At 42.8% G+C, this 18,043-nt stretch overlaps 2 protein-coding genes across 9 annotated transcripts in view; one reads left to right on the top strand and one right to left on the bottom strand.

Annotated features, from left to right (window-relative positions):
• Positions 1-9,755: 9,755 nt before the first annotated feature.
• On the bottom strand, positions 9,756-14,517 carry CHCHD7 (coiled-coil-helix-coiled-coil-helix domain containing 7). 3 transcript variants are annotated; one of them, XM_066331351.1, is made up of 4 exons: positions 14,265-14,517; positions 11,458-11,531; positions 10,791-10,889; positions 9,756-9,984 (listed from the first exon to the last, which is right to left on the bottom strand). In XM_066331351.1, the coding sequence occupies exons 2-4, from the start codon at positions 11,509-11,511 to the stop codon at positions 9,883-9,885; spliced, it is 255 nt and encodes an 84-aa protein (XP_066187448.1). In that variant the 5' UTR covers positions 11,512-11,531; positions 14,265-14,517; the 3' UTR covers positions 9,756-9,882. The 3 variants fall into 3 exon arrangements, with proteins under 3 accessions (XP_066187448.1, XP_066187439.1, XP_066187430.1); XM_066331342.1 differs by having other exon boundaries at positions 11,458-11,536; positions 14,269-14,410; XM_066331333.1 differs by having other exon boundaries at positions 14,269-14,339.
• A 52-nt stretch (positions 14,518-14,569) lies between these two features.
• PLAG1 (PLAG1 zinc finger) overlaps positions 14,570-18,043 on the top strand; it is a 52,378-nt gene continuing 48,904 nt past the window's right edge. For 4 of the 6 annotated variants that reach the window (XM_066331290.1, XM_066331298.1, XM_066331307.1 and 1 more), the window contains exon 1: positions 14,570-14,819. The gene's annotated coding sequence lies outside the window, so the exon portion shown is untranslated. The remainder of the gene's footprint in view (positions 14,820-18,043) is intronic. The other 2 variants (XM_066331322.1, XM_066331313.1) reach the window with 1 other exon arrangement.

The following is an 18,043-nucleotide window of genomic DNA, read 5'->3' as shown; positions in this document are numbered from 1 at the left end:
AGACATGGGGAAGTAACACTGCCTAAAACCACTAAGATCTCCATTGTGAAAAAGCTTTCTGAAACTCATAATGTCCGGGCATGGGTCTGTGATTACAAGTCCGGTGGGGGTGCCACAGGTCTACAACAAGTAAGGCACAGGCTGCACTGTGCCCCATCCATGTCCTCTAATAGAACATATAATCATCAGTGATTGAGGCTCCAGCCTTGGCCATTTGCTGAGTGGGGAACTTTGACACTACAGGTGTATATGAACTTTTAAAAGTTATTCAAAAGAGTAATGAATCTACAGCCTAGGTCTTCATATTGTAAAAAATTCAGATTTTACATTGGCAATAAATCCCTCTCCTAGAGGATTTTTTTTAAAAAGACTAAAACAAGCCTGCAAATACTCTTAAATATTCTTTTTTCCATTCTCTCTCTGCTTGCTTGAATTATCCTCACAAATAATACTTAGCATAATAACAATCAAATATTTTAAACAGGTTTTAAAGACAGGAAAAATTACATTTGTAGATCTGTAGTTCTGTGACCTAAAATGTGATTGTATCACAAAAGAGCAAACGTGCACATGATCAAAGACATGCAATGAACATCGATGTGTAAATGCCTACTTAGATTTAGGCTAGCTTCCTCTCAGGTTGGGGTGGGGGGTTATTTTTTCTTTTAGTTTTTTGGGGGGGTTTTTTTGGTTTTTGTTTGGGGTTTTTTTTGTGTGTGTGTGTGTGTGTGTTTTAGCAGAATGAAGCCAGTAAGTTTGAACAATTAAACTACTGTCATAGGTACAAACTACCTGTCTTGATAATAGGGTCAGAGATGGCCTATTTGAAAATGCCATTAGCTGCCATTACTTGCATATTTTTTTCAGCCCAGCTGGTATAATATGGTCTTTGTGAAGTATGTAGAAGCTCTTTTTCTGCTTGTGGTTAATTAAATCTTAGCCGTCCTCCTTCGCAGAGCAAAATTCAGGGTGGATGCATAAGAAGCACCAAGCTACTACCAATCATTTTTTTTTTTTTTCTCTCACGAATTAGGGATTTTTAGTACCTGAGGAAGAAAGGTACCAGTAATATTATCTGCATAAATACCACATTTCTTTAAGAAATGTATAGGAGGAAAGCTTTGTTTATGTTACCCTTATTTGTAGTACAGGAACTCTATTATGTCCTGCTGTTTCTGGGTAGGTATCATTCTCCCAGTGCCAAACAGAGCTTACTAGACTGCCAGAATGACAATTTCATACCTTTTTATGAAGGCAGGTCCTTATCATGGCTTTTCTCAGAGTAAGGCATGCAAAACCCGTGTGTTTCACCACCCATGATACCACTTTATTACTTCTACACTTGCTGCAGCAAATGCTGACTACTGTTTTGTTAGGTAGGGTCTATCATAAGAGAGATTATTACGTGAAAATAATCTGGCACACCAATATTAGATGTCACTACTTCAGCTATTGGATAGGGGGCTGAGGTGGGAAAGGCTATGACCTTCATTTTGTTTCTTTGAATTAGTCATTTTAAGGTCTTTTGCATAAATACTGTGGGAGTCAACACTACCTGTGAGCTACCTGACAAGCTTCTGGTTAGGGAAAATTCAAAGCACATGATCCTGAATCCAAGATCCAACATGAAGAAAAGCATATCCTAAATACCGCACACATCTTCCAATAGGGAAGATGATACAGGCAGGTAACTTCTGACAAAAGAAAATTTTCCTGCAATCATCTCTCTTTGGAGAAACTTCATTATAAAACATGGCCAACTTCTGAGGTACTTGGGGATACAGAGAGATAACTTGTTGTCCAGAGATGTTGAAATCTGTACTGAATATGGACTTTTGAAAGAACTTTGCATATGCCAACACATTCACTACCCACAAAAGGGTTAATACATGTGAATATAGCAGAGTGAATGCTTCCCCTTGTTAGAAACCCCAGAAATTACTGTGAGACTGGAAGCGGAGTCCTAGGATGCTTTCTGGTGTTCTGACAATTTCCTACTTCAGCCTCTCTCTAGTGTTTATCGCTGATGAAATGAAAAGCAGCAAACAGACTGCCAAACAGCTCAGCTTTCTTTGGTTTTTTATGTCAAGTGGATTTTTTGGGGATGAGTTGCATAGCACAGTGTAAATCCCTTCCTTAAGGACCCAGAGGAGGAGCATCTCTGCAGCAATAACCGCTGTACTCCCAGCAAAGCTGCCCTCTTCCAGCAGTGCCATCGTGCCTTCCCCTCACAAACACTGCCTGAACCAGAGAGCTTTGTAAGCACCAAATTATACTGCACTAATAAACAAAAGTTTCTTGGCAAAGTACCCAATTTGGTTCCATCTAGTTTGATGAAAACAGGTTTATTAAGCCAATTTCCTTACCTAAGATTTGCTGAATATGTTCCTGCAATGCCATATTGAATGCCCTTCTGAAGACATGCAAGAACATCTGTGAACCTGTGTCAGACACATCTCATCAATGGTATTAATCTCTTACTGAACAGCAAATGTTTTTTCTCTTGGGTTGGTGCAGAATCTAGCAATGCGAAAGCTAAATTGGAAATAAATCATGAGTAAAAACTTGCCCAAAGAATCTACGAGGAAACAGCAATTCTAGACTCAAGAAAGGATGTGAACAAAACCAAATTAACAAATTAAAATTTTAAGTTAGCAAATTGCTCTGATTTTAGGAATGGTGTCAGCTTCTAGGAGCTTTACAGAGGCCAATTGGCAGCAATAATCAGCAACAAATGACCTCACCAGCACAATCAAAAATGACCAGCCTGCACTTCCAGACCTGTACAAAATTGGGCTGATCTGTACCCAGATGGGTCAGAGAACGAGATTTCTCTGACTCAAGGAGCAGCTGTCTGATTGCTAATATCCAGCTTTATAGCAGTTTTTCTGGCAGGCTGATCTTCTGCAGCTGCCAAACTGGAGGAGAAAAAGATACTGATGCTTTCTACCAACTCCTGGCTGGAAATTTTCCTACACCACAGAAAACCAAAGCATTTCGTGAACTCTTCCTGTCTCACAGTGATGCTAAAAGAACTGAAGTGTTATTTATTATAATTGATTCTCAAGGTTTTGAACATTAAAATTTAAATGGCAGAAACAAAAGCTGCTTTTGATGCAGATGTAGGTGAAGACCTACCAGTGAGCCTTTTCAGTGGTTTTCTGCTCCTCATACACATCTGCTTGCAGCACCCAAATGCAGTGTGATCACATCTATGACAAAATAAATGGGCACATTGTAAAGACTATTTCGACTACTTAGCTGAAGGTGCTAGGAGACCATAGTTCCTTCTAGATTCTATCTACTTCTAGCTACTTGTCACCTCAAAGCACAGCAGAGAGAAAACAGTCCAGGAAATTCCTGGAGTGTGGAAGAAAACTTCCTAACATAGCTGATGAGGGAGCCAACTAGGGAAGACACCCTAGTTGTTTGTGAACACAAAAGGACTGTTGGAAACCATCTGGGGAATGCAAACATGAAATGAGTTTTTGATTCTCAGAGAAAGGAGCAGGTGGAGGGGTAGAACGGAGATATGTCCAGTGGAACTGCCACATTGGACAGCCAGTGGAGAGACTTTGGGCTGTTTAGGAGCCAGGTTGATAGATCTACTTTGGAAGCAGTCCTGAAGGGCAAAAAAGTCCAGAAGGGCTAGACATTCATCAAGAAGGGTCTAGAGCACACATTTTATAAGAAGCAGCTAAGGGAACTGAGGTTGTTTAGCCTGCAGAAAAGAAGGCTGAGTGGGGGACCTCTCTGCGACAGCCTGAAAGCAGCTTGTAAAGAGGTGAGAGTCAGTCACTTCCCCCAGGTAACAACGGGACAAGAGGAAAAGCCCTCATGTTTTGCCAGGAGAGCTTTAGATTGGAGGCTAGGAAAATTTTCTTCACTAAAAGGGTTCTCAACCATTGGAAGAAGTGCCCAGGGGAGTGGCGGAGTCACCATTCCTGGAGCTATTGGAAAGATGTGCAGATGTGATGCTCAGGGATAGGGTTTGGTGGCAGACTGAGTAATGGCAGGGGAACAGTTGGACTGTTCTGAGTTTAAGAATCACAGCCCTTGTGTGCTCACAACTTGAAATAGCTAAGCCCTTTTTCAAGCACAGAAAGCCTCTTCTGACTTGCCAGAGCAGCTGTGACTTCAGCATTTGCTTCCTGTATTTTACTGCTTACTCAAACACCCTACATTATCCCTTCCAGCCCAGGGACACAAGGGTGACTGCAGCTCCACAGAGAGGTGCTAGAGGTACAGCTGGGCTGAACAGCAATGGTCATCCCCTTTTCCCTTCGGTAGCTGGATACATGCCCCAGGGCAGAGGTCTGTATTAGCACTGACGCTGGGGGTCACACAGAGGCACCTGCTGGAGGGAGGAAGAAGGGACATAAAATAGCACTTGCTGAAGGGAATGACTGTAAATGACTGAACATACAAGCAACACCTTGCAGAAATATAAATTTCCTTCTGTTCACCTATACCCTAGCAGACTTCACAGTCAATCCCCAAGGCTGATGAAATATTTTTTTCATAAATCCCATGAGTGCTGAGGTAGGAACAAACAGTCCAACAGCACCAAAGTGCAAAGTCCAAACATGAAGCACCAGAGACTTCTAAGATCAAAGTTTTTGTCATCCATAGGCTTTTGATGTCTAAACACCACAACAGCCAACAGGAGTAGAACCTTTAAGGCCTGTTGTTCATTTTCAGTCTGAGAGTCAAAGGGGTTTTTCCAACATCTTGAACTGTCACCTTTAACTTAAAGAACCACTTTAGTTTATCTGTCCCATAGATGAATACCAAAACACATAATTTCTTAGGTTATCAGTAACATCCATTCAAATCCATTCAGCATTAGGAAAAACAGAGCCAAAAGGTACTTAAAACTGGTATTGCAGGATATGGTAAATTCCTAGCGTACCCCCTACCTAAGGATTTGTCCCATTAGCTTCATTCCATCCTTTTTAACTTATGGATTGAAGCAAGCACTGTATGACAGACATATTCCAATGCAGCTTCAGTCAATTCCACTATTTTAATAAAAATAAGAGAAAATGCCACCCTACTTGTATATGCAATCACATTCACTTATTTCAACAGCTGCATGCAACTCTGCAGACAAGGACTACTCATGGATCCACATTTCAGGGAAACAAAAATTTGAGATCCACATATGACACAGTAACAAAGTATCACCAGCAAGGCTATTTCCATAACAACATTGCAAAAATTTTTTTTTTTTTTTTTGCAAACAATTGCAATCTTTCATCAATTAAAAATGTTTACATCCTTCAAAGTCAGGCTTGAGCTGAATTTAAATTTGTCTTAGAGCTGTGAATTGCTTTTAGAAATGAGGTATTGACTGAATATACTATCTTGAGCATAATCTTTTTTGTCATTATACATCACCTTGTTAAAATTGTTTTCCATTTTGACAGACACTAGCTCAATTTTGTCCTATGCAGAATTCTGTTGTTTTCTGCTAGAGTCACTTAATATCAGGAAGTGCTTGCAGTGCGTAGCAGTTTATTGAAGTAAAATAAAGACACAGCTCAAGGCTAGTGGGACTTGTAAGAGCAAGTAATGATTGAGGAGTTTCAGAACCATTCTTCCAAAAAAGGATTTTGAGATAGGAGTCATCAAGGTAGAAACCTGAAGGATAGAAAAAAAATTACTTATTCATAATCTGATGGTTTGAGTTACTACATATGGTACCATATATGTCATAAAATAATTAACTTTAAATGATCCACTGCATTGAGTTAATATAAATGCAGTACTTCCCTCTTCTTTATATCAAATAGGCTGCATTAAAAATGAAAACATTCAGGAGTAGTCTGGTTGTTCTACTTTTTACTAGTTTAATGCTTACAGAACTATTTCTTCCCATTGCCTCACATTCTTCCAAGACAACAAAAGCCTGCAACAAGTGTACTGTTTTTCCACACAATAATTACTTCTTTCATGGCTATTTTGGAAGACTAACTTTTAAGATGTAGATACTTTTAACATGAGTTAAGGGCTGTCTCCAAACCCATTAGAGCAGCATAACATTTTGTACTCTAAATTTATCTTACCTGTCCTGCAAAAGTTTTACCAAAAGCTCACCTATGCACATGTTCATGATCACTTGAACGCAAAAGTTTCACTACAAGACCATGAAACAGACTCGGAGCAACAGCAGATGCAACTCCCTGCATTTCAAAAGCTTCAGCTAAATCCAAAGAATTTTTCAGGACTCTAGAGCTAGACAGCTTGGACTCAATGATCCTTGTGGGTCCCTTCCAAATCAGCATATTCTGCAGTTCTGTGAACTTCCTTTGAACATCTTCAAGAGCACAGACTCATCCCAACTGCGGCAGCAGAAAACTGAGCCAGACAAGTCCCTGCACTGTATGGTAATAGAAAACTGAGATGGCTAAAATGTACAGATGGGAATCAGGATATTCACCCAGATCTGGGAGAACACCTACAGCTGCTGCTCAGTGCCTAGTTGTGATCAAATAACTACACTGAAAGAAAATCTATCAAGGGCCGTATTCCAAGGCTTCACAGAAATCTCCTATTTCCCAGCAATGATTTAGACTCCCGTCCTCCTTTTCTCTTTATAGGGTAAAGACAGGACCAATCTTTCCTTTCTATTGGATGAATTCTGCTACCTCTGTGGGAAGAGACCAAAAAAGCTTGAAAGAGTCAGCAGTGAGTGGAGTGCTTCTGTTTTCAGCCTGTTGTACAACAGCACCATCCAGCTGTCAAACAACAAAATTATCAGACATTAATGCCACTATCCAGATTTGGTCCTTGTATCACAAGCTAAATGAGTAATTACATGTATTAAAAAAAACCCCAAAATCAAAACCAGCCCACAGGTCCCTTCCCTGCTTCTTAATTAATTATATTGACCCACTGTGTTATGCTTTCTGGGTTGATATACAAGAGTGTGCTTTAGAGAAATTAAGAATTCAGCCCAGGTTTTTTCATCCAGTAAGAGTGGCAGGCTGCAGCTTACCTCTGTTTCAGTGAAGTGTGGAATGTAAGCTCTCAGGTATGAGGAAAAGACCATTATCTTTGGCTCACAACCAAAGGTAGTTAATCACACTACAAAAATTAATGGAAAAATCTCAACTTGTAAGAGCTTATGTTTTAGCTATCATACTTTACCACTCGAGCTTCAGTAGTGAAAGCAAGAGCAGCAACCTCAAGTGAGGGATAAAAATAATAACTCAAGTAACAGACCACTCTTGAGAGACATTACAACATGAGGAAGAAAACTCATTTCTCTCCCAAGATTTTGCATAAACTTCTGTTACTTAATAGTAAGGCATATGCAATGGAAATAAATGGCATTCCCTACAACAGATGACTGATTACCTGAATTAAATCTACAAGGTCACTGCTTAAATTGCCCTCAGTTCCACACTAGACTCATTTTTGTTGTAACATCCACAGGGGGCTTACTATGTGTGTCTGTCGATGATCAAAAATGTGATGTTAGACTACAGTTCCTGCATTACATGTGCCTTAGCCCATCTTATGATCCCACATTCATACCTGAAAGCAGTAATGATCCCCTTTTCTGATTTTTTGCAGATGGGTACTAGTTCTTTACAAACACTTTACAAAGCAGCACAGGGTACCTATCAATGCTAAAAAAACAGGTCAGTCATCCTTTAAAAGAAAACAGTGCTAGTAGAAGCTGCCCAAGCAAATATTGTCACAAAAAAACCAAACTTCTAAGTGCAACAGTTAACCTAAAGAGAAAGAGCACTTCTACATGCAAAATGAACCTGAAAGGAAATCCTAGGATAAATGAGATAACTTTAAGGAACTTGAGCTTATGCAAAGAAGAATGTGCATAAGCACATCAAGAATGAGATGATGTTTTTCTTGCATCTATTTAAAATATACTGTAGATTTTAATATAAGCTCAGAATTTAAGAGCACAGCAACAGAAAAGGCAACAGAAAACACCAGCAAGCACTAGAATAGTAGCTAAAGCCACAGGAGCAAAAAACATGTCCAAAGATACAGCAGAGGTGGCAAATGATAAATCTGTGCCAAGTAGGAGAGAAGGTGCCCTTAGACAAGCAAGGCAGCAAAGCCAGAAGAGTCTGAAGAGACACAGCCCTAAGGAAGAGGACAATAACTCCCCAAAGTCTGCAGATGAACAAGAAGATCAAAGAGAGGCACGGTTAATGAGGAAGTATTATGGCTAAGTTTAATAAAAGCAAGAAATTCTCTCACTATGAAAGAGAGAGCAGAGAACATGCAACCTTCAAAAGGAGCTGCAGTAGAAAATCCAGCTCCACACACAGGAACAAAACCAACCAAAGACAACAACAACAACAAAAGTACAAAAAGAGGGAAATGTTGAAATTAGCACTTAAGATGAAGAGAAAGCAGTTAGCACTAAAGAATCTTATCATCTTATGGAAAGTACATTTTCCTTGCTAGGAACTAACAAGAGAACTTGTGACATGCTTGAAGGCTGCACAGCTTTGCTTGGAGAATTGTATGCTCAAAAGGCATAGAGTTACACACTCATTCCAAAAGAGAGGGTAGGATCAACCCATTTCAAAACTCAGACGTAGATGGAGGACAGAAAGGAGCAAAAGCAGATTTTGTGGAGTTACCAGTCAAATCAAACAACAAGGAAACAGCAATCATAGAAAAAGAAATCATAAAAATCACAGCAAGCATAGAAATAGGCCTACAGTGGAAAGAAACAAGACAAGCCAGACAGGAGAAACAGAAAGCCATGAAGTCTTTCCAAAACAGTCTAAATAGAGAGACAACACTTTTACACGATCCTTCATGAGGTCAGCCAGAGTTCTGCCAAGCTGATCCCAAGTAAGAACTAAAGGATTTCACATGGAACCTGAGCTCATGACAGTAGTTTCTGTTTTATCACAGGATACAAGCTTTTAAGCCAGGACACCAGAAGGTAAAAAAAACACTGTTTCCACTAGACAGCAATCTGTTTACATTTATTAGTTGTTCAATTTAGCTAAAGAATCAACCTTATTTAAGATTAGAGTACCTGTTTAAACTGAGCTTTGTAATCTTGTATGAGTAAGCATTTCCAAACCCCAGGTTTCAGCTGTCCAGAGTCTTAGATAGTCTATAGTTAAACCTGCCATGTCACTCAGAGGATCTGTTTACATGTCTGCAAGTCCTCCCTGCCTGCCCGCCACCAAAGTATCTATTTACTATCCACAGAAATTACCATTCAACTCAGACCTGAGGAGCTCAGTTTTATCCTCACCAGTCTCTCTAACCTTCTAACTCACAAAGCTTGCAGATCTGTTTTACTGCAAGCTTCTGCTGCCACTGACAAGTGCAGTGGCAGACCTAATGACAAGCTTGTTGGATTTAGGATTTTAGTTCATAAACAGTCTTATTTAAACTAGGGACGTAGAATACAACACACGTGAAAATCGTGATAGAAATCACACATGGTAAACTCACACATTGAGCAGAACAGCTGAGTGCAAAAAATATGTTGCATGTACCAGCTTCTCAACCTGCTCCAGTCTTAAAACTCAGAACCACACTACAATGCTCATCAACCCCATGTTTTCAAACAGACTTTCTGCAAGGCTCATTAATTTTATATTTAGCATTTCACAGCAAGGTAGTTTCTACTTCCAGAAGTTTCTACACAAGTTACATTGGTATCCATATCTTCCAATAAAAAGAGGTCAGGTTCCTATGGCAGGAAGTATGAATAAACCCAGGAAGTTCTAACCCAGAAAGCTCACACATTTCAAAATTTAAGATTTTTTAATCCAAGATACGGCAACTGTAAAATCCAGTTCATAAAATGGTAACTTGCTGCCGCTTAGTCTTCATATGTACAGTGACAACAGTCAGTCAAATTTAGGTTTCTAGTCAGTAGGGCTTCCCCATGGATTCCAAGATTTTCTTTCTTTCTTCTGCTGAGGGCATCTCTGGTTTCACACCACTTCTCTTCCTTTGCATCATAATTTCATGCTGAAAACAGAACAGAGTGGCCATGAGAACAGATTTTTCACAATCTCTGCTCCTGAGATCTGAATGAACAAGATTCTTTAATAGAAAAATACTCTATATATCAAGACCCAGGTACTCTAAGCCTGAATAGCTGATAACTAAACATAATAGTAGTTAGCTCAAGATACCTGATAGTTTACCTTGCTGCTTCAGAATACAGTGCAATCAGTATTCCCATTACTCTATACCAGACTAATGCACAATTGTCTGTAAATCGTTTTTTGGTGGTTTGGTTTTTTTTTTTTTTTTTGGGTTTTTTTTTTTTTGCAATTTTCACAAGTACTTAAAGGCTAAAACCTCTTTACTACAATGGTATAAGGAAAGGAAGCAGCAGAAAACAGTTTAACTGCAGCTAGATCCTCATGGTACTTCTCTACCACCAAATAAGCTTTGTATTAGGATAAAGTAAACATGATCCAAGCCAGTGGGAAACCAGATAATCTCACCTTGACTCAGAACTTTGTCATTGCATTTGTTTAAAAGAGAACTTAATACTAAAAATATGTGACTCAAGTTCAGGGAAAAGCATCAGGTACTGCAAGAACACTGACTCACAATCTAAGACAGTAAATTCAGCACAACCAAGTGAAGTACTTCGATGTGCATGTGCTAAAGTCTTCCAGCAATGCACACTGAGACTACCTGGGTTAGTAAGTTACCATAAATACATCATTAACTGACTTTGAAGGGTTCAGAAAGCAGCATGTCAAAAGTAACATACATAAAGCAAAGCAGGGAGTAAAATTTAGAAAGTTTACTGTGCTTACCCAGAATTTTCGGCAGTCTTTGTACTTCAAAAAATAATCAGTACACAGATCCTTGTTATAGTTGTTGTCATTCATACATTTTGTAGTGGCATCTGTTTCCTTTAATAGGGGAAAATATACTTCAGAGCTGAGAGAAGTTACTGGACTCAGTGTTTAAATAGTTTAACAAGTCCCAGAATACATATGAAGATAGGAGTGAGCTCTTCAGATGAAAGAACACTATTAAAGAGAGCAAAGGAACATCTATTACAAAGGATCATCAGTACTTCCAAGCAGTGATTTCATTTGGAGATAACAGAGAATAGTACTCTTCAGACAGTAAGTACCAGAGTCCACAGAATAGTTGTTTATAATGATGCTTGGTATAACTCACAAAAGACTTTTAAAAAAATAACCAAGCTTGTCTAACCAGGATTTCAGGCTCTGGTTTTAAGGACAGAAAATTTAAGAGACTACTATCAGTTGTATCACTCCTACTTATGGGGAATTACTTGTTTTTTCATGCTTATTATAATGGATGATTTTCAGCCCTTCCCATCTTCAGACTCTTAAGAAACTTTTAATGCAAAGTGCTATAATGCAAGTGTGGTATACACAGAACAGTCTTCTAGCAAGTGCATTATTTAACATTGAAATGTACAGACAAATCTCAGTTCGATCATCTTACCGCTACACATGGATTTATATCGTGATCTCTAAGCTTTTTGGCATGCCTGGACATTCTAGACAAGACACTCGTACCTTGGGTAGAAAGGGAAAATAAACAGGTTCAGTAACTACTTTTAACAGTAACTCAGGATTAACTCTGAATTTCAGGATGTTATAAAGGCTTTCTAGTGACACACAGTTTAGTTATCTTATAAAAAAAACAACAAAAAAACCCCACAAATAAAACCCCAGCTCCTTTTGCAAAGTGTTATTTCAAAAGCAGTAACCACAAGACAACAGTGGCAAGTATTGCCCATCACCAAGACTGTTCACGATGAATTCTTGCAGAGAATGGAGCCACTGCAGCAGCCCTCACACCAGCCTTGTGTACCATGGAGGAAGTGACCATGTGCAGGAGAAACAGCTCCATAGAATCTGTTCACAGCCAACACACCGTAGACACTTCAATTAATAGCGTGTGGGAGGAATGTACAAGTAAACTTTTCCAGATTTGTTCCTGCTCCTTAGCTAGATCACATCTGTATCTTCACTGAGCTTTCCCAGGTAAAAGAAGAGCCCAACTATCTCCTGTGTTGCTGTATCAAATATTTAACAAGACAAGAACTGGTTTCACCGCAAGGTGGGACCAGACCCACTTATGCTGTGCATGACAACTTGAATCACATTTTTTTACCATTTAGTAGTTCGACACTGGCTCTAGGAACTGTAAGCTTGAGAGACAGAGTTCAGTGCCAAGAATCTACACTGATCCAAGATGACGACATCAAGATGAACAGCAGACCCTCTTTCCCTTTATAGCTTCCTATACACTGCCTCTGGCACACATATGGCAATACAGGTATGTGTTCCAAACAAATGCAAAATCTAACAAAAAATAAATTAATGTTGACCAGATGACTGCTTGAATCAATGCAATCAGAAACACAGGACAGAGGGAGCAAATTAAAGTACTGCTGATGAAGGGCACAACCTAATCTTGTTGTTTTCTCAAAAAACATTGATGCTAATTCTTAACTAAGACCTGTTCCTGCGTGCATTAGGGAATGATAAGAGCAAGTCTGCAGTAAAAAGCCAGTATAGCTTAATACCAGATTAAAAAAAAATTTTCAATTACTGCTCCTTTTAGCTCCTAGAGAAACATGTTTTAGATCAGTTTCTTTTTTGGGTAAGAGTAAACTATTCCCTGTAAACAAGCCTTAGGTTTTACATATATACTTTTCTGGTGCTTGGAGTACTCTTTGCTTTCCATATGGTCATCTTCTGCAAACGGGCCTTTTAATTAACAGCATCAGGGGGGAATGCTTTCACTTTCCTTTGAGAACTATCCAGTGCTTAAGTTAATTTCACAGGCTAGACAAACGTTCTTTTTTTTGCTGGTTGTTACGTGCATTTTTTGCTAAAGCACTTCCAACTTAAATGGAAACACAAGCAGGTATACCAGCTTCACCACAAACTTCGAGAAAGGAGGAGGGAAGGGAGAAGTAGGAAGTAAAAGCAGCATACCACAATGCTTCACCTCATTTGCCACAACAGATACAAGATTTTTAAATGTTTGCATGTATCTGCGTTGTAACTCTGCATTTCAATTATATTACCACCTAAGCAGACATGCCTCAAGGTGTACAAAGTTAGGCTGATTTCAGACTTACTCTCTGAAAGAACACTTGGGAGTCATAGGCTGTGCCGTCATAATCAGTGTTCCTTATACAAATCGCACTTGACACTTCCAGTTTGATTACACTATCAGAGCCTGAAAACATGCCCGATCTAAGGAACAATGCACACAATCCATTAAACACCTACTTAAGGAATAAGCAGATCAGGTTCTAATGAAGATGCACCGCTCAGAGAAGGCAAATGCTTAAACGTTCTTAGTACTACCCAAAAGGTCTGATAGCTCCTGCGCGTGTTCCTCTCTCCCCTTAAGGCTCCGAAGTACTTCGGACTCGAAACACTATCAGCTGTTAGGGCAGGCGGGTCACGCCGAAATGCTGCATTGTGACTGAAGGAGCGGTTGAGCAGGAAGCGAGCTTCCCCCTCCTCCCAGGTTTTGCACATGTACGGGCATCCCTTCCTGCTTTCAGATTACAGGTCAGAGCCCAACCACAACCGAAGGCTTGTCTATTCCACAGTTCTTAATTATGCTTTAACACATTAACAGCTGTAAACTGTACCACAGAGAACCAGGGCTGTTGCTGGCACTCTTTAACCCTAGGGCTTTTTCAGTCCATAAACCATCAGGGCACTTTCCTACAGGCTGCCGCCCATTGAAAAACGTTCGGTCTGCTTCAGATGCACACACACAGATACAAATACGCTCGTTACGCCGCAACACAGACCAGCTCATTAAAACTTTGAACCCCGGAGAAAAGACCGTACGAGAAATCCTACGGCTTTCTGGGCTGTTACGGCGGCGGAAGGCAGGCGGAGGCAGCCGGCGGGCCCAGACGCTCAGCACCGCGGAGCTGCCGCCTCGCCCGACTCAGCTTCCCGGGGAGGGCGGGCGGCCGCCCAGGTGCGGAGGGGAGGCCGGCGCCCCCCGCCCGGTCCCCGCCTTCCGCCGGCGGCGGAGCGGCCGGAGGCGCCCGGCGACCCCTTCCCCCGCCCCGGGTCGATCCCCGCGGCCGCTCCGCCGCCTCCGCTCGGCACCACCTGCCGCAGGGAGCGGTGCCCGGGCCGCGCCGCCGCCGGGCCCGAGCGGGGCTGCCCCGGCCCGCGGGCGGCGAAGGTCGAGCGAGACTTCCCTCCGCCGGCCGGGAAGGGGAAGCGGCGGGCGGGCACGGCGCGGGTCGCCGCCGGCGGCACTCACCTCCGTCCCCGGCCGTGTCCGCGGGAAGCCCGGGGCGGGAGGGGGGCAGCCCGTCTCCAATTCGAAAGACGTCAGCGGCTCGGGCAGCGCGCTTAAGTACGGGCGCAGACTACCCCGCTCACGGCCCCGCGGCTCCCCCCGGCCCCGCGCCGCCGCCGCCCACGCCCCGGCGGCTCTGAGTGGCACGGCCGGGCCGCCAATGGCGGCGGCGCCGCGCCCGCCCCGGCCGTGAGCGGCGCCTCCTTCCACCAACGGGGCGGGCGGCGCGGGCCGCAGGCGCCGGCGGCGGGGCGCGGCCGCGGCCCTGACTGACTGGGGGAGGCGTCCAACCCGCGGTGCGTGTGGGCGGCGGGCGGTGTGGGCGCGGCGTGTGCGGCAGGCTGGGCTGCACCGCAGCGCATACACTACAATGGCTGCTGGAAAGACGGGAAAGCAAACAATTTCCAGGCCCGCCGCGTCCAGCCCGAAATATGGGGAAAAAATTACAGAAAAATCGGAGAACACTGTAAAGGGTGGAAACGGGGCGCAGAGGGGATGCTGAGGCTCCCGCGGTGAGTCTGCTGCGGGTTTGGGGGGCAGGCGCCGGGGTTTAGCAGGGAAATATCAGGGTTATTTAAATTATGAAGGGGGAGGAGGAGAAGGAGGGGGGAGAGGAGAGAGGAGCAGCGAGCGGTGAGGAAAAGTTTGTGTTAACCATCCCTGCCTTCCATCCCTCTCCCCCCATCTCCCGCAGCCCCCCGTCGCTCCGCGTCGGACCCCCCCGGGGGGAAAAGCAGGGGAGGGGAGGCGAGGCGAGCGGTGCCCCCCCCCCCCCCCACCCACCCCCCTTCCCCTCCCTCGGAGGGAGAAAGAGATGATTTTGAGAAAAACCTCTCTCAGGAGTTTCCTCCACTCCTCCCCTCCCTCCCCGCGGCGCTCTGTTGGTTCGCGAGGAGCGGGCGAGGCGGCGGGGCTGCCCGGGGGACGGCAGGAGGGCGCGGGGTGCCCGCCACAGCCCCCCGCGGCGGGCCGGGCCCGGGGCCGCGGGGCAGCGGCAGGGGCAGGAGCGGCGCGGCCGCCCCCTCCCCTCCTCGCCTCTCCGGAGCCTGTGCTGTGAATGCAGTGACAGCGGCGAGAGCGGCGAGAGAGGGAGCGGAAGACATTAGAGACCGCGGTGCCGAAAAATGAGGGAAAAAATTAATATAAATTCGCCCACCGCCTCAAACCGGACAAATTTTGCACAGAAATTTGCCTCGTGGACCCGGCTACCCGTGGGGTGTCCCCCGGACCTGGCGGCTGCGTCTTTGGGGGGATCCGGAGTGACTTTGGGGCACTCGACCCCCCTTTCCCGTCGTTTTTTGGACAAAAGTTTTTTTTTTCGTAATAAAGAAACGAATTTGCCTGCTCTCCCCCTCCGAGTAGCCCAGGAGCTTTTCCCTTCCCCATCGGTGTGTGTTTAGAGAAAAGTGTGAACCCAAGTAAGTGCTGAGTCGTGTTGCATTGGGGAGGGGGGTTTGCTAACTGAAAGCAGGAGAGATCCGGAGAGAGAGAGAGAGAGAGCAGGGACAGCTTGTTGTCAGTATCATAAACAACCAAAATGGAGGGAGAACTGAGGCATATAACAAAATAAAAATCAGAAAAAAATGCCAAAAAATACCTAAAAATCGGGGCTGCTCCCCCTTTTCTTCCTCAAGGTAACAGAATAAAACCCGTGTCTTCCCGAGACCGTTTTAAGGTTTCAGGGAGCAAGGAGTTAATATTTATTATTTTTTTTTTGTTGATGAATTCTTTGGGAAGGCAAAAGCCTCTTATAACTCGCCACCGACAATGAGAAAACGTGAAAATCCCTTTCAGGACAGAGAGGTAGGGGGAGATGATGGTGCAGAAAGTGTATAACTTGGGGGTAATGTGGAGTGATCCTAGATAAGATAAATGCTGTATGTGGTGCCTTACAGCTTCCTTTTTTAATGCTTTTTTTTTGGTGTGTGTGTGTGTTTGGGGGATTTGGGGAGATGGGGGCTCCTTTCTTTTCCTCTGTCTTTTTCTGTCCCTTTTTTTTTTTTTTTTTTTTTTTTTAATTTTTTTTTTTTTTTCGGGCCGGAATGTAATGCTTTTGTAGTGTCACTTTCCTGATCTAATTAGGATGTGTGAGGCAAAGAGTAAACCTTTCCGGTTTATAAAGTGCATTTTCGTTGCCTTTGAATTTCAAGTTTTCTTGGTGGCTCATTCCTCTATTTAAAGTGGATTCTTCAGAGTGGTGTGGGGTTGAGCTGGTGCTCCATAGGGAGAGCAGAGAGGGCTCAGGAGCAGGGCACCTCTTCTGCGAGTGTTTGCTGATTTCCCTGGCACGTTCAGTTCACCTGTTTGCCTCCTACAAAGAATGTATTCTGCAGTCCCCTCGTTTTATTAATATGAAATAATGATGCCTCATCTCGCCTCACATTGAAGTTAATGCGAAAGTGCTGCTGATGTTGGTTCCACGTGGGATCAGGGACATAGCAGGGCATTTTAAAGAGACAGCTTCTCTTTTCCTGGGGTTATCATCACCTCTGCAGCACCTCTGCCTCTAGCAGAGGGGTGGTTCGTTGTGGTTTTTTTTCATGGAAAGATATCAAATCGGCCCTAGTCTGATAAATTAAGGAAGGATAACAGGGGGAAACGTGCAGAATCGTTGGTTTCAAAGCAATTCTTTTGTGTGTAGCAGGTCTTCAGGGGAGTTTTCTTGGTGTATTAATTAAAATGCCGTGTTTTGGAGAGTGTTTTTTGGACTGTATGTTGCAGAAATGAAACAGTCTCAGGTAGTTTAATATTAAGATCTAGTGCTATTCTGCTAGCTGTGAATTCTATGGGAGGAGATGAATTCCCTGTGTGTAGGGCAGTTTCACAGACATTTTGTGAAAGTTGTGAAGTGTGTTATTTTTACTTTGAATACATTCAGTTTTGTTAGGAACACGTGAGTTTGTTCAAAAGTTTATTCTATACCTAAATCTCCTAAACCATCCCCAAAGGTTTTGAAAATAGTGAGAAGTAACTATAGGTTTTAATTGGCCAAAGTAGGGGCTCTTTACAAGTGCACCCTAGCTGTGTGCTTATAACATCACTTGGAAGAATTGCCTCTGGCTTTATTTAAAGAAAGAAAAGTCATCCTAACTGGGGTCTAGTGTCACGTATATGTGTGCATGTGGTTATGCATGCATGCTTTTACCATGGGTTCTGGCTGATACTGGTATTTTTTCTTAATTTTTTAACTTGTAAATGCTTAATTGTGATGATGTGAAATGCTCTGTTTGTCCCTATTATCTCCTATGTATTTTAATTTTAATTTGGAATATCCTATTTAAAAAATTAGCATCGCCTCTTAACATGGCAATTTGATACCTTTATGAGGAGTTGCAATGTTTCCTTTACACTTGCTTTGTTTTTGGAGTCTTTATATTTAGTTTTAGATTGAAAATTGAATACAGGTATGCGGTTCTTGAGAGGGAAGATAGGGTACTGAACTTGGAGGGAGACTATTGCAGCAGATGTTTTCTGTGAATTTGTGGAAGTTGAGTATGAATTGTGATAGCCCTCTGTGTGGAATAGCATGTGCTTGCAAATGATCTGTACCCTTTCTGCAAGTGTGACCAAAGAAACCTACTGCCTAGGATAGCCTTGTGGTTAAAGATTTGGGAAGAAATCTTAAAGTTTTCCAGTGACTCACAGTTGTGAAAATTAAATCACATTAAGTGCTCTTAGGTTAGAAACAAGGGTCATTAAGGAAGAAAGATTAATCATTTTGTATGAAGGAATGATA

The sequence above is a fragment of the Sylvia atricapilla genome, chromosome 1, assembly GCF_009819655.1.
Source record: "Sylvia atricapilla isolate bSylAtr1 chromosome 1, bSylAtr1.pri, whole genome shotgun sequence".
In the NCBI taxonomy this organism is placed as follows: domain Eukaryota; kingdom Metazoa; phylum Chordata; class Aves; order Passeriformes; family Sylviidae; genus Sylvia; species Sylvia atricapilla.
The sequence above is the reverse complement of the archived record's forward strand: the minus strand, read 5'-3'. Positions and strand labels throughout refer to the sequence as shown.

Excerpts from the sequence above, each read along its gene's own strand:
- CHCHD7 (XM_066331351.1), bottom strand. The coding sequence starts at position 11,511 with ATGTCCAGGCATGCCAAAAAGCTTAGAGATCACGATATAAATCCATGT. Across the intron at positions 10,890-11,457 it reads ATATAAATCCATGTGTAGCG|GAAACAGATGCCACTACAAA; the intron begins GTAAGATGATCG and ends CCCCTATTAAAG. Across the intron at positions 9,985-10,790 it reads AAGACTGCCGAAAATTCTGG|CATGAAATTATGATGCAAAG; the intron begins GTAAGCACAGTA and ends TTCTGTTTTCAG.